Consider the following 20,910-nt stretch of genomic DNA (forward strand, 5'->3'; position numbering starts at 1 on the left):
GAGCCTGAACCTCCATCCAGAGACCGCATGGGAAGAGCAGATAAAGGAACAGGGAGGCGCTGGGCAAGGCAAAGCCAAGGTGGGGGCAAGGCCGGCAAGCGATGCTCAATGCCAACCAATGGAGCCGGGGCAGCCCGTTATCAAACCTGGGGCTAAAACCAGAAACAAACACAAACACAGCAATAAACCACAGGGCATGGGGGGGGATGGAGGGGCAGTTTTTGGCTTCTGTGCTTGGCCTTTACCTGTGCTTCACCCTTACCTGTGCAGCTGCGAGTGTGCCCCTGCCCCATGGAGGGGAGAGGGATGGGGAGGAGAGGGAAAAGTGGCAGAGAAACTGAGCAAGGAAGGCAGCAGCGGCTCCCAGCTCTGGCATGCAGCTACATCAGTGAAACCCAAAGGAAAAGGAAAGGGAAAAAGGAGGTGGGGGGGGGAAGGAAAAGAAAAAAAATCATTTAAAAATATTCCACCACCTTTATGCGTCGTATTTGCACTTTAAATTAATCCGGTCGCTCGGTAGAAAATAAGTACGTATAATTTGTCTTGTTTCGCTTCCGTTCGTCGTTCTCCCTCTGTCCACATCTATAGGTATATATATATAATATATAGAGCTCTAGAAAAGCCAGCCAGGAGTCCCCTGTCCGCCCGCTGCTTTAGGTCAAGGCCGAGGCCGTGCTGCCGTTGACAGTCGCTTTGCGGCAGCGGGCGGCGGGCGGCGGGTGGCAGTTCGAGGAGCCGTTGAGCGCGGGGCCGGTGCCGGTGGAGCTGGGGGAGCCGTGGGATGGGGTGGCCGGGCTGGGCAGGGAGGAGGAGGTGGCCGGCAGCGTGGCCGGGCTGTGGGCTTTGTCGCTGAGCGACTCGCACTCGGAGGCGCCGCTGGTGTTGGTGCCCTCGGGGGTGATGGGTTGGGAGAGCTTGAGCCGCTTGCAGGTCGGTTGGACGCGGTACTTCAGGGGTAAGGGGCCGTTCTGCAAGGGAGGGGGGGGGAAAAGGGGGAGAGGGGTGGTACCCGGCACCCTGCGGCACTGCCGATGGGCACCAGCCCTCCAGCCTGCCCTGGGGATACAGGGAGAGAAGCGTGAGCAGCATCCCGCATCCTCCTAGAAAGCCCATCAGGAGCAAACACCTTTGCAAGGAAAAGCTCGTGGGGTTTATGCACGGAAGTGCCCCAAGTTTTGAGCTCTGATTCTTAAGCTTTTCAGTTCCAAAGTTCTTCAATTTTAAAGCTCTTTAATGTTGAAGTTCTTCAATTTTTTAAGTTCAATTTTAAAGCTCTTCGATTTTAAAGCTCTTCAACTTTAATGTTGAAGTTCTTCAGTTTTTTAAGTTCAATTTTAAAGCTCTTCAATTTTGAAGCTTTTCCATTTTGAAGTTCTTCAGTTCCTAACTCCTTCCATGCTGACGCTTCCCCATGCCCTCAGCCCTCCCCTCGAGGACTGCATGTCCAAGCTTTCCTCCAACACAAGCCCCCCCAGTGCCCATCCCCATAGCAGGGAAAGAGGCAACTGCGCTTACCCTCCTCCAGGGATAGATGTAGGCGATGTCCATCAGGGTGTAATACTCCTTCAGGGGCTCATCTTCATAGAGGACTTCAACCTGGGGCAGGGGACAGGGTCAATCCTTCGGCATGGGGACAGAGGCACCACGAGCCCCCCCCCAGCCCAGAGCAGCTCATTGGGCTCTGCCATCCCCAAGGGTGCTGCTGGAGCTCCAGCCCTGCTTTGGCTGGAGGAGCATCCCCATTGAGACAGGACCCACAATAAAGGCCTGATCCCTTTGAGATGTGGGGCTGCAAAGCCTGGGCTGCACAAAGCAGAGCAAGCGAAGCACGGTGAACGTGTTAGCAGAGGATGCAGCCAAACAGCATCCCCCTTCCTCCGAGCCCACCGGAGCGCATCCCAAGCCCGAGCTCACCTTGTACTTGCTGGGAACATCCATCTTGTTGCGGAGGAACTTGGCCAAGTGCATGACAGTCATGGCAGCCGGGCAGCGCAGGAACCGCAGCCCGTTCTTCTGGGGACCGAGAGGCCTTGCTGAGTCCACGTGCAAGTAAATGGGCAGCTCCCATCTCCCTCTTCCCTCCCCACCCCAAAAGCCCCGGAGGCAGCCGGACACAGTGGTCCCACCACGCTCACCTTCTCCTTCTCCAGGTCCCCGTTCTCAACGCTCCCCTTCTTCTCTTCTCTAGGGGGATAAGGAAAGAAAACTCGGGATGAGGTTTATGGAAGGAATTAAAAGGCAGGGAGAAACAATACCCCATTAGAAGGGCTGTCCATGGAGGAGGAACATCAATGACCTTCAGCCAAGCTCTGGCTTCCCCCACGCAGTTGCTGCCATTTCCAACCCCGTGCGCTGCAACCGCTGCCCAGGCACCCACATTCCCTGAATCCCACTGCCCTGGATGCTGCTGACATCCTTGGAGGCCACCGCTGGGACTGGGGATGTGGCAGCCCTTGGGCTCTGCCACCGGGGGATACAGGGATGCCGCTGCCACAGCAAGCACCCACAGAGGATGCAGGATGCAGGACCAGGGCAGATGGGGTTTGGGTGCTCCTCTGGCCATTCAAGCATCCCGGGGTACTTGGCCCCATGCAGGGCCATGTCAGCCACCACCAGTTCACCTCTCAGAGGTGCCCAGAGAAGCTGTGGCTGCTCCATCCCAAGTTCAAGGCCAGGTTGGACACAGGGACTTGGAGCACCCAAACCATTCTGTGATTCTATGACCTCAGCTCCATCTCCGGAGCAGGAAGAAAAGGTGAGAGCTCATTCACAGCCCCAAACTGGGAGTAACCAGAAAATGGTACCTTGACCCTTCATAGAACTCTATGGACAGGCTGACAATCTCATCATCTGTCAGGTTCCCTTTGTCCTGCTCGGAGACTTCCCCGCGATCCTCATTGGACCCATTGGGAACTGCAGGAGGCAGAGGGAGGGAGAGGCTGAGCCATGGTGTGGGGGGGCACAGATGGGGTGCTGGGGGTCCCTGGGGCTGACACTCACCCTCTGCCACGGGGTAGGCTGCATAGAAGTCGCGCCTCCTCTTCATCTCATCTGCAGGAGAAGGGAGGAGGAAGGTGAGGGGGAAACCACCACACCAAGGGGAGATGGGTGCTGAGTGCCTGCTCCCGACCAGCAGCCCCAGCACAGGCTGCCCATAGGACCCCATAGGAGGGCAGTGGTTCCCAGCATTGCTTTGTGGCTGCCCCCAGCAGCGGATGGGCGCTGTCCGGATGGAGCCATCCCTGTCTGTTCACACCAAGCATTATCCTCCTGTCCCAGCCCCAAGGATAGGGGGGTGCGTGGGGACCAGCCTCACTGGTGGATGGGATTGAATTACAACCAACCCCAGACCCACCCAATGATAACCGGCCATGGTGGTACCTTTGAAAAGCCCCGGGACCAGTTTGTACACGATGTCCTGAAGGGTTTTGTCCGACCTGAGGTGGGCAAAGAAACAGGAAAAGAGGGGGAAATGAGCTGGAATAGGGAGCAGTTTGCTTCCAGGGCTGCCCCAGGCCAGCCCGGATGCTATTTCCCCCCATCTCCCAGCATAGAGCCCCAACTCCCCAACCCATGGCGATCCCAGCTCAAACCCATCCAGCCTCATGCTCACTGTAAGGGTTCAAGCTGGGAAAAGAGAGAAAAAAACAGCTCCAAACTCCTTGTAGATGTGTGGGATTCGGGGGCCAGGATCCGTTCCAGCCCTCAAAACAACCACACCACCACACGGAGAACTTAACAGGGATCAGCAAGCGTCCCTGCACGCCTGAGTTTCCATCCCAGTCTACTTCTGGAGCCGGCTGCGGTTCAGGCTCAGGCTTTGACTCCCCTCCGTCCAAGGGGGATGCAGGGCAGCATCCAAAGGCAGGGAGAGCACAAAGCGGGCTCTAAACCGCAACCATCTCAAGGCAGGAGCTTGTAAAGCACTCGAGGAGCCACGGAACTCAAGGCATGGAGGTGGGAGCGGGGCTTTACTCAAGGCTCAGGCGCAGGCTGCTGCAGGAGGAGGATGCGGCGCAACCGAAGCCCAACAGCTCAGGCAAATCAGGAAGGAAATCACCTCCCAACCCAAGCAGGAGCCGTGGGGATGGTGGAAGGTAAAGGACGTCTGCAATTGCTCCCATGGGAAGAGCCAGGCCTTTAAAGCAAACCAAATGACCAGACCCTGTAGTGTTGTTAGCCCAGCCGCATCCTTCATCCCTCGGTGCTGGGTGATGTCAACACGAGGCCCCCGCTGTGATTTGAGTTCCAGCACGTACCCAGGGCGTTCCCTTTATGATTTGCAGCCAGCTGATGGCAAAGCAGCCTCGGCTGCTGGCCTGGCAGCTCAATCACCAGCCAGAGCCTGCCCAGGGGGGGAGTCAGACCCATGCAGCATCAGTGTGGGGCTGGAGGACACGGGGGAAATGGGGCACAGCATCCACGGCACCGGTTGGGGAAGTAAAGGGGAAAGCGAGGCCCTGATGGGCACAGACTTCTCTATAGCATCGCATCTGGACCAGGCCCACACGTGCCCCACATTGCCCCCCAGCAGGACATGGCAGGGCACCATGATGGGATCCATCTCTGCATGCAGACAGGGGTGTTTCCGGGAGGGAGCAGTAGGAGCCAGAGTGTAAATATTTCATAGTGAAGCAGGAAAAAATAGAAAGGAAAAGGCAGAAAAAGTGTTACTACAGAAACGGATTTACATGGAAAAGGCTAAAAACACAGAGGCTAGAGAACCACCCCAGTGATGTACTGCAGCCTTTCGTGGTTTCTATGCCAACCACCTGCAGAGCCAATTCCACAACTGAGGCAGGATGAGTCTGGCTTTTCCCAGCCAGGGCACGCTGGTGTGAAGGCACCTGCACTGCTGCACTGCCAGGCTGGTACCCCCCCGGGGGACACAGCACCCACGGGGGACAGAAAAGGGAGTTAGAAAGCACAGGAAGGTCCCAGGTTAAAGTATGCATGGTGGGACTGCGGGATGGAGGGAGGGAGGGAGGGATGGAGGGATGGATGGATGGATGGATGGATGGATGGATGGATGGATGGATGGATGGATGGATGGAGGGATGGATGGATGGATGGATAGAGGGATGGATGGATAGATAGAGGGATGGATGGATGGATAGATAGAGGGATGGATGGATGGATGGATGGATGGATGGATGGATGGATGGAGGGAGGGAGGGAGGGAGGGAGGGATGATGGATGGATAGAGGGATGGATGGATGGATAGAGGGATGGATGGATGGATGGATGGATGGATGGATGGATGGATGGACGGATGGACGGATGGATGGATCGATGGAGGGATGGAGGGATGATGGATGGATATAGGGATGGATGGATGGATAGAGGGATGGATGGATGGATAGAGGGATGGATAGAGGGATGGATGGAGGGATGGATGATGGATGGATAGATAGAGGGATGCATGGATGGATAGATAGAGGGATGGATGGATGGATGGATGGATGGATGGATGGATGGATGGATGAATGGATGGATAGATAGAGGGATGGATGGATGGATGGATGGATGGATGGATGGATGGATGGAGGGAGGGATGGATGGATGGATGGATGGATGGATGGATGGATGGATGGATGGATGGATGGATGGATAGAGGGATGGATGGATGGATGGATGGATGGAGGGATGGATGGATGGATGGATGGATGGATGGATGGATAGAGGGATGGATGGATGGATGGATGGATGGATGGATGGATGGATGGATGGATGGATGGATAGAGGGAGGGAGGGATGGATGGATGCATGGATGGATGGATGGATGGATGGATGCGGTCTGGGATGTGCAGGCATGGGCACAGGGCAACCATCTGGCTCCTGCCCCAGCCACCTCCTGCTGCCCCACAGGTGTCCCTGACTCCTATTCCCTCCATGGTGCCATTTCCCACCATCCCCATTCCCCCTCCACCCGGAGAGCACCCGGAATCCCCACTGCAGCAGGGCGCACGGCCAGGAGCAAGGAGTTTTCACACCGTGAGCAACGCAACTGCTCCCTGCTCAGCCCCACGGCCGTGCCCCCTGGGTTGGCTGCTGAGCCCCCAGAGCTCACCTGATGCTGAGGAGGGGTCTGGTTTTGTGCACTTGCACATCACACATGGGGCAGTACTTGTTCGTCTCCAGGTAGCGAACGATGCAGGTTTTGCAGACTGCGGGGAGAGACTCGGTGTGAGGGGATGGAGAAACACACAGAGCCCCCCCTGTGCCCCCCACCGCCAGCACCCCTGCCCCGCATCCATCACCCCACAGCTCCATGCAGCATCAGGATGGGTTTGGGCACCGTCTCGGAGCGGCACAAACACCCCTGCTGGGGCTTGGGGCGCCCCTGGGTGCAGCCGGGGGCACTCACAGGAGTGCAGGCACTCCACGATGGTGGTGGCGTCGATGAAGTAGCCGCCGCACAGGGCGCACATCAGGTGTGGGTTGAGCTCGGTGATCTTTATCCTGGTGGTCCTGTGCATTTTGGAGCAGCTCCGCGAGGGATCCCCCCTGCAGGGAAACAGCCCGGGACCCCCTCAGTGGGTCAGGGTGGGATCAGTGGGGCCCACCCTGTGCAGCCCGGCTCCCTCTGCCCCATGGCTCCATCGCCCTGGGGGTCCCCAAGTGGGTCCCGCTATGGCTAAGGCACCTTGGAGAGGGGACAAGGCACCCATTAGCCAGGTCCTTGCCTGTGCACGCACACACACATGTGCACACACACTTGTGGGCACACACACACATGTGCACACATGCACACACACGTGCACACACACACGTGGGTACACACGTGTGCACATGCACTCATGTGCACACACTTGTGGGCACACACACACGTATGCACACACGCACACATGTGCACACACACTTATGAACACACACACTTGCACACACACAAACGTGTTCACACATGCACACACGTGCACACACATGTGTGCACACACGCACACACACGCACACATGTGCACACACACGCACACGTACACACATGTGCACACCCATGTGCGCACACACACGCACACCCACGCACACATGTGCACTCACGCACACACACGCACACACGCATACACACACGTGTACACACATGCACACATGTGCATACACACGCACACGTGTGCACACACACATGTGCACACATACGCAAACACGTGTACACACACATGTACACACACGCACACATGTGCACACATGCACACACGCGCACACACACGTGTACACACACGCACACACGCGCACACACACATGTGCACACACGCACACACACATGCACAAACACACGTGTGCACAGACACACACGCACACACACATGTACACACACATGCACACACGTGCACACACACATGCACACATGTGCACACACACGTGTACACACACGTGCACACGTGCACACACACGTGTACACACACATATGCGCACACACATGTGTACACACACGTGTACGCACACACACACATGCGCACACACACACGTGTACACACACACGTGTACACACACATACACACATGTGTACGCACACACACACACGTGTACACACACATACACACATGTGTACGCACACACACACACATGTACACACACATACACACATGTGTACGCACACACACACACGTGTACACACACATACACACATGTGTACGCACACACACACACATGTACACACACACACACACGTGTACGCACACACACACGTGTACACACAGCATAGCTCTGTTTCGCTGCCCGTGCGCTCCGGCACTTCCACGTTTACAACGGGAGACAGTGGAGCCGGAGCCTCAAATCACTGCAGTTTTATTGTTTCCATGGCAACCCTGATACTTGGCGAGGGGCCGGGCCATGATTGCACCCATGCGAGGCGAGGGCGAGAGGGGAACAGAGCCCCCAGGTTTGTGCACGGCTGCGATGACAGCAACACCCCACGCACCCACAGCGAGCAGACACACGCACACGTGTGGCCTGTGTACACACGTGATGCATGTACACACACACACACGCAGGGGTGTACGTGTACACCCCCACACGGGCGCTCGCACGGGGTCTGCTATGGGGCAGGGTCACGGGCCGCTTGACACCCAACGGCCAACAGTCAGAAGCACCAAAGGATGGGGTGAACCCCACAGCCGGGGAGCCAGCGGGGTGCACGTGTGGGTGTGTAAGGGTGTGCAGGGGTGTGCAAGGCTGTGGGTCTGGGGGGGTGCTCAGGGCTGTGCATGGAGCGGTGTGTACAGGTCCACGCGAGGCTGAGGAAGCTGCCCCCGGGCTCCCAGTGCTCCCAGTGCTTCCCCAGGGCTCCGGACTGGGTCTCTCATCTCATTTGGCCACCATGGAGTGCCCAGAAGCAGCTGGGCAGGGATGGGGACCCCAGCGACCAGGATGGAGATTCCATAGGGACCGGGATGGGGATGCTGCAGGAATGGGGATGCCACAGTGTCTGGGATGGAGATGCTGCAGGGATGGCAATGCCACAGTGTCTGGGATGGGGATGCTGCAGGGACGGGGACACCATGGCGATTGGGATGGAAAAGCCACAGGGTCCGGGATGGAGATGTTGCAGGGATGGGGATGTTGCAGGGATGGGATGCCATGGGGACCGGGATGGAGGTGCTCCAGGGATGGGATTCCATGAGGATCAGGATGGAGATGCTGCAGGGATGGGATGCCATGGGGACCGGGATGGAGGTGCTGCAGGGATAGGATGCCATAGGGACCGGGATGGAGATGCTGCAGGGATGGGATGCCATGAGGATCAGGATGGAGATGCTGCAGCGATGGGATGCCATGGGGACCAGGATGGAGAGGCTCAGGGATGGGATGCCATGGGGACCAGGATGGAGAGGTTGCAGGGACGGGATGCCTTGGGGACTGGGATGGAGATGCTGCAGGAATGGGATGCCATGGGGACAGGGATGGAGATGCTGCAGGGATGGCACACCATAGGGACCGGGATGGAGATGCTGCAGGGATGGGATGCCATGGGGACGGGGATGGAGAGGCTCAGGGATGGGATGCCATAGGGACTGGGATGGAGATGCTGCAGGGATGGGATGCCATGGGGACCGGGATGGAGAGGCTCAGGGATGGGATGCCATAGGGACCAGAATGGAGATGCTGCAGGAATGGGATGCCATGGGGACCAGGATGGAGATGCTCAGGGATGGGATGCCATAGGGACCGGGATGGAGATGCTGCAGCGATGGGATGCCATGGGGACCGGGATGGAGAGGCTGCAGGGATGGGATGCCATAGGGACCGGGATGGAGATGCTGCAGCGATGGGATGCCATGGGGACCGGGATGGAGAGGCTGCAGGGATGGGATGCCATGGGGACCAGGATGGAGAGGCTCAGGGATGGGATGCCATGGGGACCGGGACAGAGAATCCACAGGGTCCCCTGTGCTGAGGGACACGGAACAAGCCAAGCCCTGTGGTCCCCTTGCAGAGAGGGCCCCATGACCCACAGGGTGTCTGGGAAGCTCCAGCCCCCCCCCGGCTCATCTCCCTTGGGGCAGCCCAATGCTGGGGGGGGGGGGGGGGGGGGCTGTCGGTGCCCGGCTTCACACCGACCCCCAACAGGGGACCGGGCACCGGCTGCGTTTTGGGTGGATTTTGCCGCTCCCGGTACCCGCAATGGCCGCCCCGGTCTCGGCGGTTGTGGGGGGGGGAAACCCGAGCCACCGGCGCAAACCGGTTCTAATGAACCGGGCGATAACAACCGCGATTTCCTGCCGTGGGGGTGAACAAAGCCCCGGTTCCACACACACACACCCCCCCCCCCCCATCCAGGCACCGGGACCGGCCGCAGCACCGGAGCCCTCGGGGCCGCCCCGTCCCGACACCGGAGCGGGTCCCCCTCAGGGTTTCGGGGCTTTCGGGGTCTTTTGTCTCCGTGGGCGGTGGCTCTGCCCCGTGCCCCCCCCCCCCCCCCCCCCCAAGGCACGGGTGGGGAAGGACGCTCCAAAGTCACCGGTAACTTGGACCCCACCGGCCGCCCCCTCCCCGCGGGACCCACCGGCGGCGGCGGCGAGCACGGGAAATGAACCGGGACCGTCCCACCCGGCACTGCCCGCACCGGGAACGCGATCGGGAGGCACCGGAGCGTGAACCGGAGACCCCCGACAGCGCCCCCCCCCCCCAAAACCGGGGCCCAACGGCGGGACCCGCTCGGTGCGTGACACCCGCCGGGCACGGACACGCGTGGCCGCGGGGGTCCCCGGTTGCAGCCCGGTCGTGCCGCGGCTCCGCTTTACCGGGGGGGGGGGGGAACGGAACACACGCACAGACCCCACGGTTTGGGACCGGGGCTGAGGCGCTCCCGGTGCCCCGCAGCCCTTTGTACCCCGGGGCCGCCTGACAGCCCGCCCCGGGACACGGCCCGGCCCCTCCGCCCGCCCCGGGGGGGGTCCCGCCGATGCTCCCCCCCCCCCCCCCCCCCTTCCCGGTTTGGGCCCTGCGTTGGGTGTGGGGGGGGGGGAGGCAAAGGAAGGAGCCGGGGCCGCCCGGTCCCCGCAGCCCCTCACCGGTGCCCGCCGCGGGGTGGGGGGGTCCCGGTGCCCCCATCATGGGTAGCGGCGGGGCCGCGGCACAAAGCGGGGGGCGGCGGCGGCCATCGGCCATCTTGAACGCGGAGAGAAAAGGACACGGGGGGGGGGGGAAGGGGGGGGGGGGGAGCGGGAGGGGGGGGGGGGATCCCGGCGGCGGCGGCGGTGGGGGGGGGGGACCGGGGCCGTGTCCCTACCTGGTGGCGGCGGCAGCGGCGGCCCCGCGGCCGCCCCCCCGCTCCCGGCTCGGTTCGGCTCCGCGCTGCGGACGGGGCCTTTTTTTTTTTTTTTTTTTTCTTTTTTTCTTTTTTTTTTCCTTGCTCGTTTTCTTTTTTTTTTTTTTTTCCGTTTTCTTTTTTTTTTCCCCCTCCTTCCTCCTCTTTTTTTTTTTTTAATTTTTTTCCTCCTTTTTTTTTTTTTTTTTTTTATTTTTTTTTTTTTCCCTCCTCCAGCCGCCGCCAGGCCCCGCCCCGCCCCACGTGACCTCATTCCTTCGGGGTGTTGCGGAGGAAGCGAGTGAGGGGCCGAGATTGGGGCTCCCCCCCCCCCCCCCCCGCCGCTCCGCCCCCCCCATCCCTTCACCGCCCCCCCCCAAGTCCTTGCACCCTAAAAGCCGCTGGAACGGGCCCAAGGTCGAGCTGGGGGGGGGGTGTCCCCGGCGGCAGCTCCGGTCCCCGCGTTTGGTGTCACCCCAGCACCCAACACCCCCTCCCCGGGTCGGTTTTGTCCCGCGGGAGCATCCTAAGGGAGAGGGCCGGTGCGGGCCGGTGCTCGGTAGGGCCCGCGGCAGGCGGGGAAGCGGAGGGAAGGAGGGAAAGGGATGGAAGGAAAAATAGAGGGGAATGAGAGAAAGAAACAGGGGAATGGATAAGGAGGGAAAAAGGGGGAAGGGGGAAAAAGGATGGAAGGAAAAATAGAGGGGAATGAGAGGGAAAAAAAGAGGAATGGGTAAGGAGGGAAAAAGGGAGAAGAGGGGTGGAAGGAAAAATGGAAATGAGAGAAAGAAACAGGGGAATGTGAAAGGAGAGAAAAAGGGGAAGGGGGAAAAGGATGGAAGGAAAAATAGAGGGGAATGAGAGGGTAAAAAAGAGGAATGGGAAAGGAGGGGAAAAGGGGGAAGGGGGAAAAGGATGGAAGGAAAAATAGAGGGAAATGAGAGGGAAAAAAAGGAATGGGAAAGGAGGGAAAAAGGGGGAAGGGGCGGGGGGGGGGGGGGGGAATAAGAGGGGATAAAAAAAAAGGAAGGGAAAACAAAAAGGAAAGGATGGAGGAGCGGGAAGCGCCACAGTGTCCGCCGCTCCCGCGGGGTCCTGCCCGCTCTCGGTGCGACCGAGGCGGTCCCGTACACCCGCTGTAGCGGCTGCTCTGCGGAGCCCTGCGCCCACGGGTGTCTCCCCCGCTCCGCACAGCTGCGGTCGGGATCAATTCCCCCCCTACCCTGGTGCCGGTACCGGTGGCCGGTTCTCGAGGCCGGTGCCGGTGGCGGTGGGGTTGAGTACAGCGGTCGCGGAAGGGCTTCGCAGCGCGGTCTCTGTGGCGCAATCGGTTAGCGCGTTCGGCTGTTAACCGAAAGGTTGGTGGTTCGAGCCCACCCAGGGACGAGGCCACCTCTTTTTTTCCTCAACCCAGTTTTTACCGGGCCGGTCCAAGAACGGACACGGAGTAGCAGCGGTGCCCGGTCGCGGGCACCGGCAGGATGTGGCCCCGGTGGTCCCGCTGTGCTCATGGCTTCCTTCGAGGAAGGAAACCAGCCCGCTGGTGCGAGCAAAGCCACTGCTGCTCAGCCTGCCGTCCCTCTGCATCCCAGCACCGCCCATCAGCAAAAGGAGATGTTGGGACATCAAAACCGGAGCAGATTTGGGAGCCTGTTTCAACCCGGACTCTGTGTTTTGCCTTAAAAATAAGCCGAAAAAGGTCCAGAAGCTGCAGTGCTGAACTCCCCCTCTCTTCCAAAGTCTTGTAACGTTTATTTTTGTTCCCTGCTTGCCCTGATTTGATTTTCATACCAGAAATCATGAACTTAGTGGTTTAATCCAGGGAATAAAGCCATGCCAGCAAGATCCCTGTTGTTCCAAGTTGCTCCTGCAGCAGAGGCAGCACTGGGCCTCTCCGGGCCAGGGATTGCTGCTGCCTTCCCGATCCAAGAACATGAGCCTGCTGGGGAAGGGAAGAGATAAGATGGGATCGGATCACATCCCCACTGTCAGGGCTGTGAGGGACCAGGCTCTGGGTCCCCATCAGGATCTGCTGCTCCTTCTCCTCACAGCCCAAACGCGGCCTCCGGCTTCATCCCTGCTGGAAACCTTTGACAATGGAATACAAGTGCCACAGGACGGGTTGTGCCTCCGGGCTCGGTCCCGGCGTGGATAAACGGCCCCTGCACGGGCTGCGATGCTCATTGGAACCAGGCAGCCTCCTCTGTTGTGCATTCGGGCGCGTTTCCAGACACATGGATCTCTTTCCCTTTGGCACAACATCACTCCCATAAATTAAACGTTTAATCCGGTCTTCCTCCCGGAGAGGGGAGAGAGCTGCCGAGTGGGGATGGGGAAGGAAATCCAATCCTCCACAGAGCGCAAATCCCCCTTTCCATTGATCTTGGAGTACAAAATACCCCCGCAGCCGCTTGCCAGGCTCCTTCCCCTCCCCGGGATGTGCCAGGATTCCCTGCTTCAGGGTCACTTCACAGAGCCAGCACTGTCCAAAGAGGGGTTTTGCTCCCTCAGAGGAGCCCCACTGGCCCTGGCTGCACAGGGGGTGTGCCAGAGGTGCAGAAGTGGGTGGTGGGTGTGCAGGGCTGGACACACACCAGGGCTCAGTGTGGTGGTGCGGTGCAGGATGGGTTTCCTCAAGTTCCTGGCTCAATTCAGCTGGGTTTGGCCAACTTTTCCCAGTGCCCAGCAGAAGGTGCCAGGGCTGTGTAGGGCTGAGCTGGTGGGAGATGCCACCAGGACACCCTGCAGCGATCCCAGCTTTGCCCCAGGCATATGGGGGACAGGGACGGGGGTGCTCTAGCCTCGGGAACCCCCCCAGCACCACCCTGTGATGTGCTGGTCACAACCACAGGCCACCTTCACAATGCTCATCCAGCTGTGCCATACCCCCATGGGCACATCCAGCTGTGCCACGACCTTGAATGCACATCCAACAGCTGCATGCCTCTGCATGTACATGCAACTGTTGTCCTTGGATGTACATCCAGCTGTTGCATGACCCTTGAACTCCCATCCAGCTGTATCACCCCCCTGCATGCCCATCCAGCTGTTGCCCTTGCATGCCCATCCAGCTGTGCCCTGCACCTTTAGGTGTATCCAGCTGTGCCATGCCCCTGTATGCACATCCAGTGCCTGCATGATCCTTGCGTGCCCATCCAGCTGTTGCCCTTATATGCGCACCCAGCTGTTGCCCCATGTGCACATCCAGCTGTTGCCCCTATGTGTACACCCAGCTGTTGCCCCTATATGCACATCCAGCTGTTGCTCTTGTGTGCACATCCAGCTGTTGCCCCTATATGCACACCCAGCTGTTGCCCCTATGTGCACACCCAGCTGTTGCCCCTATGTGCACACCCAGCTGTTGCCCCATGTGCACACCCAGCTGTTGCCCCAATGTGCACATCCAGCTGTTGCCCCATGTGTACATCCAGCTGTTGCCCCTATATGCACACCCAGCTGTTGCCCTTGTGTGCACATCCAGCTGTTGCCCCTATGTGCACACCCAGCTGTTGCCCCAATGTGCACACCCAGCTGTTGCCCCTATGTGCACATCCAGCTGTTGCCCCAATGTGCACACCCAGCTGTTGCCCCATGTGCACACCCAGCTGTTGCCCCTGTGTGCACATCCAGCTGTTGCCCCTATGTGCACATACTGCTGTTGCCCCTGTGTACACACCCAGCTGTTGCCCCAATGTGCACATCCAGCTGTTGCCCCTATGTGCACACCCAGCTGTTGCCCCTGTGTGCACATCCAGCTGTTGCCCCATGTGTACATCCAGCTGTTGCCCCTATATGCACACCCAGCTGTTGCCCTTGTGTGCACATCCAGCTGTTGCCCCTATGTGCACATACTGCTGTTGCCCCTGTGTACACACCCAGCTGTTGCCCCAATGTGCACATCCAGCTGTTGCCCCTGTGTACACACCCAGCTGTTGCCCCAATGTGCACACCCAGCTGTTGCCCCTATGTGCACACCCAGCTGTTGCCCCTATGTGCACACCCAGCTGTTGCCCCATGTGTACATCCAGCTGTTGCCCCTATATGCACACCCAGCTGTTGCCCCATGTGCACATCCAGCTGTTGCCCCAATGTGCACACCCAGCTGTTGCCCCATGTGCACACCCAGCTGTTGGCCGTGTGCACACCCAGCTGTTGCCCCATGTGCACACCCAGCTGTTGCCCCATGTGCACACCCAGCTGTTGCCCCTGTGTGCACATCCAGCTGTTGCCCCTATGTGCACATACTGCTGTTGCCCCTGTGTACACACCCAGCTGTTGCCCCAATGTGCACATCCAGCTGTTGCCCCTATGTGCACACCCAGCTGTTGCCCCATGTGTACATCCAGCTGTTGCCCCTATATGCACACCCAGCTGTTGCCCCATGTGCACATCCAGCTGTTGCCCCAATGTGCACACCCAGCTGTTGCCCCATGTGCACACCCAGCTGTTGCCCCGTGTGCACATCCAGCTGTTGCCCCTGTGTGCACACCCAGCTGTTGCCCCTATATGCACATCCAGCTGTTGCCCCTATGTGCACACCCAGCTGTTGCCCCTGTGTGCACACCCAGCTGTTGCCCCTTCACACCCACCCAGCTGCGGCTCCAGCTGTGCGCGCCCTCCCTCCAGCGCGCCCCTCCCGCCCAGTCCTCCACCGTCCCGGCATGCCCCGCGAGCAATGACTCCTCATTTTTACCCCCCCTCCCTCCCCGCCTCCGCAACCAACCAATCAGCTGCTCCCCGCCGCAGCACGAACCACCAATAGCGAGGGGCGCTTCGCCAGGAAGCCGCGGCGGCAGCCAATGGGAAGGAGCGGGAGGCGGGAGCAGCGGCACGGTGCGGAGCGGAGCGGGGCCTGGCGGTGTCTCAGGAGCCGGCGCCATGGTGAGCACCGGGCCCGGGGACCGGCGGGGCGAGGCGAGGCGCGGGGGTGGCCCCGGGGTGGGATGGGGGCCGTCCCCGCGGGGGTCCCATCCCCGCGGGCTTCCCTCAGGCAGCGGCTTAAAGAGAGCGGTGCCGGTGCCCCCGAGGCCTCCGCAGGGCCGCGGCCGTACCTGCGCGTCCTGCTCTGTTCCAGTCTATTATGTCCTATAACGGCGGGGCCGTCATGGCCATGAAGGGGAAGAGCTGCGTGGGCATCGCGGCGGACCGGCGGTTCGGCATTCAGGCGCAGATGGTGACCACAGACTTCCAGAAGATTTTCCCGATGGGAGAAAGGCTGTACATTGGATTGGCGGGGCTGGCCACGGACGTGCAGACGGTGTAAGTGGGGCTGCCGCGTGTGCCCATGCCGAGCCCCCCAAGAGGACAAGAAGGACTCAAGCGGCAGCTTGTGCTGAGCAGAAATGGCTTTGGTTATTGGTGGGGGAGGTAACGTAGGTGGGGTCAGTTCGGCACTGCTTGGTCTCCCTTCTGTTACTGTAAGTGATTTAAGATCCCATCCCTATGAAGACTTAAAGGGGGTGACAGGAAACCTGGTGAGGGGCTTTGGACAAGGGCCTGTAGGGACAGGCCAAGGGGAATGGCTTGAACCTGCCAGAGGGGAGACTGAGATGAGCTCTTAGGCAGAAGCTCTTCCCTGGGAGGGTGCTGAGGCGCTGGCACAGGGTGCCCAGAGAAGCTGTGGCTGCCCCATCCCTGGCAGTGTTCAAGGCCAGGTTGGACACAGGGGCTTGGAGCAAGCTGCTCCAGTGGAAGGGGTCCCTGCCCGTGGCAGGGGTTGGAGCTGGAGGAGCTTTAAGGTCCCTTCCAACACAAACCACTATGGAATACCTACTGGTCTCAAGCAGGTGTCAGGAGCTGGCATCCATCAGTGTGCAGCAGAACAGTTCATGCCTGGGTGAAGGCAAAAGAAAAGGAATCTGCTTCTGCTGTAATGCTGATTCTCCTCTCTCACAGTGCCCAGAGACTGAAGTTCAGGCTGAATCTCTACGAGCTGAAGGAGGGCAGGCAGATCAAACCTCAGACTTTCATGAGCATGGTTTCCAATCTGCTCTACGAGAGACGGTAAGTGTCAAACAAGAGTCGCTGTTTATGCATCAGTGAAGGTCGTGGTGGCTGGAGCTGATGTGATCCTAGAGAAGCCAGGAGGCTGAGGAGTGCTCCTGCAGTGACTGCCCATGATACAGCAAAAGGAGACTTCAATCTAGTGACGATGTCATCTTCAGTTTCCTTGCAAAATAACACTCTATAGCAGTACCACTTTGTTCTCTTTGCTGTGCTGAAGCCATGGTACCGTGCTTCTAGGTTCCCCTCACCAAAAGCACCTGTGGGATGTTTTCCTTGCCTGGATATTCACATGGGATGCAGAGCTGGAGCTGCATCAAGGTGGTTTCACTGCTCTGTTTGTCCTTCACAGGTTTGGGCCGTACTACACAGAACCGGTCATTGCGGGGCTGGACCCTATAACACATGAACCCTTTATCTGCTCCCTGGACCTCATCGGCTGCCCCATGATCACCGATGACTTTGTGGTCAGTGGGACCTGCTCAGAGCAGATGTATGGCATGTGCGAGTCCCTCTGGGAGCCCGACATGGTGAGTGGGGCTCCTCTTCTTGGATTCAGGCTCCTGCTGCTCACTGGAGAACTGGGGATCCATGCGTTGGATGAAAAGCTATGTCCATTGGTGCTTCCCAAGGAGCATGGGAGAACAAAGAGGCTGGAGCTTATAACTGCAGGAAAAATCTTACAGCAGCTTGGATGATACTTTGGGGGTTGAACAAAATCCAGTGCACCAACATTGTTGGACAGGGCTTGGAGCAACCTGCTCTAGTGGGAGATGTCCCTGCCTGTGGCATGGGGTTGGAACTGCATGAGCTTTAAGGTCCCTTCCAACCCACATCATTCTGTGATTCCATTTTCACACTGACTAAAAGAGCTTCTGTTCCTCAGGAGCCCGACCACCTCTTCGAAACAATCTCACAGGCCATGCTGAATGCAGTGGACAGAGATGCCATTTCTGGAATGGGAGTGGTGGTGCACATCATGTAAGTGCTCTCTCCTTCCCCTGCAGAACAGAGGTAGAATTCAACAAGCTGTGTGTTAAAGGAATTTGGTGCCAGGGTATCCCTATCCCGCTCCTTCCAGCAGTATCATTAACAACATTCTGTCCATTCTAAGTGGTTTACTTCACTGCTGCAGCTCGTGGCTGTGGCTCCAGCTGCAGGAGCCACATTGGAAATCAGTCCTAGACACAGGGATTCCCTGGCTCCATTCCTGGTGGTATTTAGGAGTGCAGCTCCTCAGACAAGTAGCACTGCCCTGAGGGATGCTCTTTGCCACAGCCAGATTCAGTGTTACTTCCCCAGCTCTGCAGTCAGACTTCTGAAGCAGTTCGTTTTGCTGATGGGGCTCATTCCCTGGAGCATCCCTGGCACTGCTCTTGCTGGAGCTCCCTTGGGGCAAAGCAGGACAAGGATGAGCTTTACTTGGCTGGAACAGGCACCTTCAAGCCCAGATGATCCTGCCTGTGCCAGCAAACCCAACTACCTGTGCACACTGCAGAGGGGCCGATCTGTATGTAGGTATTAAATGTGGGTTTACTAATAGGTGTTTTCTCCTTTCCCCTCTAGTGAAAAAGACAAGATCACCACCAGGACCCTGAAGGCTCGCATGGACTAACCCAGCCCCAATCCTGTGCTTCACAGCCCCCTTTGCTTGGAACTTTTTTAAATAAAGCCCTCTATCGTAGTGAGCTTTCCTTTTCTTGAGTCTCAACGCTAGGATTAAGTTCTCTAAAGCTGTCAGGAGGAGCTTGGTTTTACACAGCAGCAGTGCTTACCTTTGTTTGAGCCACCCATCATCCCCCTACATGTGGTGCTCCCAGGAGTCAACCCCATCTCCTGGAGACAGCACAGCAGCGTTGGCTTTTCCTATCAAATTCATATGTTCTTACATCCAGGACTTGATTAAACCAGTTCTTACTTAACCCCTCCCATTGTACAGACACATATCAGATGACTTTTCCAGTTCACAGAGGACTGAAACCAACCACGTACCTTGTGGAGGCACGGTGAGGACACTTGAAAGAGGAGAGCAGGAAGGAGCAGACGTACACAAAGTTTTACTTTTATTTTTCTCTGGTTGGAGACTCATCTTGTAACATGCATGCATTTCAAAACAGTAACAGTGTCTCAAACTGCTCCTAGCAAACAGACAAGCACAGAGGACTTCAACTTCCTAGTTAAAAAACAGCAGTGAAAAAACCCTAGAATGTTTTTGTTGTTGTTTTCTTGACTTTTAACTTCATTTATTCACATTGTTTTCAGTGGCACTGATCAGCCCTGCCCACCCTTACAACCTGCGTGTAACACGCTGGGGTGCAGCTGAACAAAAGACCAGTACAACAGCCGAGTAGGGAAAAACCCAAACCACTCAACCCGATGGATGCCCAGCGGCTGGTTCTGAGCTTTGCCAGCACTGTTACACGTGATACTCACACCAAAGAGCAAGGAAAATCAGTAGTGGCTAATCTGGATACTGGAGAATGGCTCTGCAGGAGTAGGGAAGCCAACAGGCGTTAGGACACGTGGGGAGAGGAGAGGGGTTTCGTTTGGAGCTGTTGGAACCCCCATCTGTCTCAGATCGGTTCCTCAGCATCACAAACCAAGTTGAGGACACACACACACACTGACTTCAGAAAGGTTTGGACCACCTCAAGGTTCAATGCTTGGAGCTCTGCAGCTGGGAGGGAGGTGGCTGTAAAGACTGTGTGGAACAGCGCACAACCCCTACACCAAAGACAGCCCATAGCTACAACCCAACCCCGCTCCATGCCTTTCCTGGGCTAAGAGGCTACTGAAGGTGACTGTGGGGGTGCTCCCGAGGGGAGAGCAGGAGGTTCCTCCCAGAGAAGGAAATAAGACTCCAGTGTTTTAGTGTTCTTCCTGGTTATGAAAATCGGATTCAAAATTAGGATGCTTGGAGGTGAGAGTACAGCCTCATTCCCACAGGAATCTGGAGTTCTGAAGTTCTCCCTGTGATGAACTGCATGGCTTTTAAGAATTAAAAGCAGGTTAATCAGAGACATGTACCAGACCAGAGGAAGGAGCCCTTGCTGTGAGAACTCCTGCTGACATTCCCATTTCACACAGCAAACCCAGACCCTCTTCCTGACACTGAAGCTGCCCCACAGGGCGGGTGCTGGCCTGGTACCTCCAGAACATGGTGCTCTATCACAGGGTGACCCACCACGTCCTCGAGTGGGTTTTATTGCACTATTGGAGCAGAACAGCACCCCCAGTCACAACCTGTGACTGCACTCAGCCTTCCCTCTCCTGCTATCTCAGACAGGGAAGATGTCAAAGTTCTAGGTTAAACCCACTTTTTAGGTCTTTAAATTTGACAGATCCCTGTTCAGAACGAGACCCTCAGCACAGGCAGGACTGTGGACGGGGGCAGCTTCCCACTCAAGCTTCCCCAATAATCCTTTCTGAACCTCCAGCTGCCCAAAGAACTGCACCATAATTCCTGGCCGCATCCCTCCCTCAGCAGGCTCTGAGGGATGTGCTACCCACTGCAATTCTTTCAGCCAGGGGTGGTTTGCAGTCAAAATGTGCTTCAGTGTAAAGTGTTCCGCAGGGTACATGCTACAGACAGGAATATCTACATTCAGCAACCTAGAACTAAATTCACACCAGAAACAGACAACAAACTAGCACAAGCAGTTGGTAAAAGCAAGAATTAATTGAAAGGGCTGGGGTTTTTTGCTTTTAAATACTTCGAGTTAAAAAAGTGACCTAAAACAAGATTAAAAAAAACCAAACCAAAACAACCCAAAAAAAAACAGAAAAAAAAAGTCCCTTTTAAAAAGAAATCAAATATTTGCAGCTTCACTTCTTATTCTGGTAAGAAAAATACTGTCTAGAACCAAAACTGAGCATTTTTTCAACGCAATGCTACCGCTCCAAATGTAAACAATATACAAAATGCTTCTGTTAAACCAAAGTTCCATACCTGGGGAATACATCAGGAAGTGAGGAAATCGCATGTCCTTACTTTAATACACAAATATGGCAACTTGACAGAACTGGGGAAGTGCTAAAGTGAATGGAGTTCATGGGGCTTTTGGTGTCACCCGAGCCAGCGACAGCCAATTTGATCCTCAAAGGAGGTCGGTTGGAGTGGAATAAGAAAATACAATTAACTGCTCTTAAGCCCTTTAGCATCA

The 20,910-nt window shown here is 57.4% G+C and overlaps 2 protein-coding genes and 1 non-coding gene across 5 annotated transcripts; 2 read left to right on the plus strand and 1 right to left on the minus strand.

Moving 5' to 3' along the window:
* Positions 1-454: 454 nt before the first annotated feature.
* Positions 455-11,998, minus strand: PCGF2 (polycomb group ring finger 2). 3 transcript variants are annotated; one of them, XM_061442725.1, is made up of 10 exons: positions 11,981-11,998; positions 6,368-6,507; positions 6,071-6,167; positions 3,382-3,437; positions 3,001-3,051; positions 2,805-2,913; positions 2,136-2,184; positions 1,915-2,013; positions 1,516-1,596; positions 455-968 (listed from the first exon to the last, which is right to left on the minus strand). In XM_061442725.1, the coding sequence occupies exons 2-10, from the start codon at positions 6,477-6,479 to the stop codon at positions 654-656; spliced, it is 969 nt and encodes a 322-aa protein (XP_061298709.1). In that variant the 5' UTR covers positions 6,480-6,507; positions 11,981-11,998; the 3' UTR covers positions 455-653. The 3 variants fall into 3 exon arrangements, with proteins under 3 accessions (XP_061298709.1, XP_061298711.1, XP_061298710.1); XM_061442727.1 differs by lacking the exon at positions 11,981-11,998 and adding an exon at positions 10,727-10,842; XM_061442726.1 differs by lacking the exon at positions 11,981-11,998 and adding an exon at positions 10,727-10,830 and having other exon boundaries at positions 1,915-2,010.
* Positions 11,999-12,056: 58 nt separating this feature from the next.
* TRNAN-GUU (transfer RNA asparagine (anticodon GUU)) lies at positions 12,057-12,130 on the plus strand. Its single transcript has one exon. It is a non-coding gene; the product is annotated as a tRNA-Asn (tRNA).
* A 3,492-nt stretch (positions 12,131-15,622) lies between these two features.
* PSMB3 (proteasome 20S subunit beta 3) lies at positions 15,623-18,435 on the plus strand. Its single transcript, XM_061442754.1, has 6 exons — positions 15,623-15,663; positions 15,749-16,003; positions 16,640-16,747; positions 17,100-17,277; positions 17,634-17,728; positions 18,314-18,435. Exons 1-6 carry the CDS (start codon positions 15,623-15,625, stop codon positions 18,360-18,362), a joined length of 726 nt encoding a protein of 241 aa, XP_061298738.1. The 3' UTR covers positions 18,363-18,435.
* Positions 18,436-20,910: the final 2,475 nt, after the last annotated feature.

Source organism: Pezoporus flaviventris, unplaced genomic scaffold (genome assembly GCF_033815535.1).
Source record: "Pezoporus flaviventris isolate CSIRO_AGI_PZ_B2104156 unplaced genomic scaffold, CSIRO_AGI_Pfla_v1 ptg000252l, whole genome shotgun sequence".
NCBI classification, from domain to species: domain Eukaryota; kingdom Metazoa; phylum Chordata; class Aves; order Psittaciformes; family Psittacidae; genus Pezoporus; species Pezoporus flaviventris.

Bases quoted from the DNA above. Each gene is read 5' to 3' on its own strand.
- PCGF2 (XM_061442725.1), bottom strand. From the start codon at position 6,479: ATGCACAGGACCACCAGGATAAAGATCACCGAGCTCAACCCACACCTG. The intron at 6,168-6,367 runs GTGAGTGCCCCC...CTCTCCCCGCAG, and splicing joins CGTGGAGTGCCTGCACTCCT to TCTGCAAAACCTGCATCGTT. The intron at 2,185-2,804 runs GTACCATTTTCT...TTATCCCCCTAG, and splicing joins GAGTTCTATGAAGGGTCAAG to AGAAGAGAAGAAGGGGAGCG.
- PSMB3 (XM_061442754.1), top strand. From the start codon at position 15,623: ATGGTGAGCACCGGGCCCGGGGACCGGCGGGGCGAGGCGAG. The intron at 16,004-16,639 runs GTAAGTGGGGCT...CCTCTCTCACAG, and splicing joins GCCACGGACGTGCAGACGGT to TGCCCAGAGACTGAAGTTCA. The intron at 17,729-18,313 runs GTAAGTGCTCTC...TTTCCCCTCTAG, and splicing joins GGAGTGGTGGTGCACATCAT to TGAAAAAGACAAGATCACCA.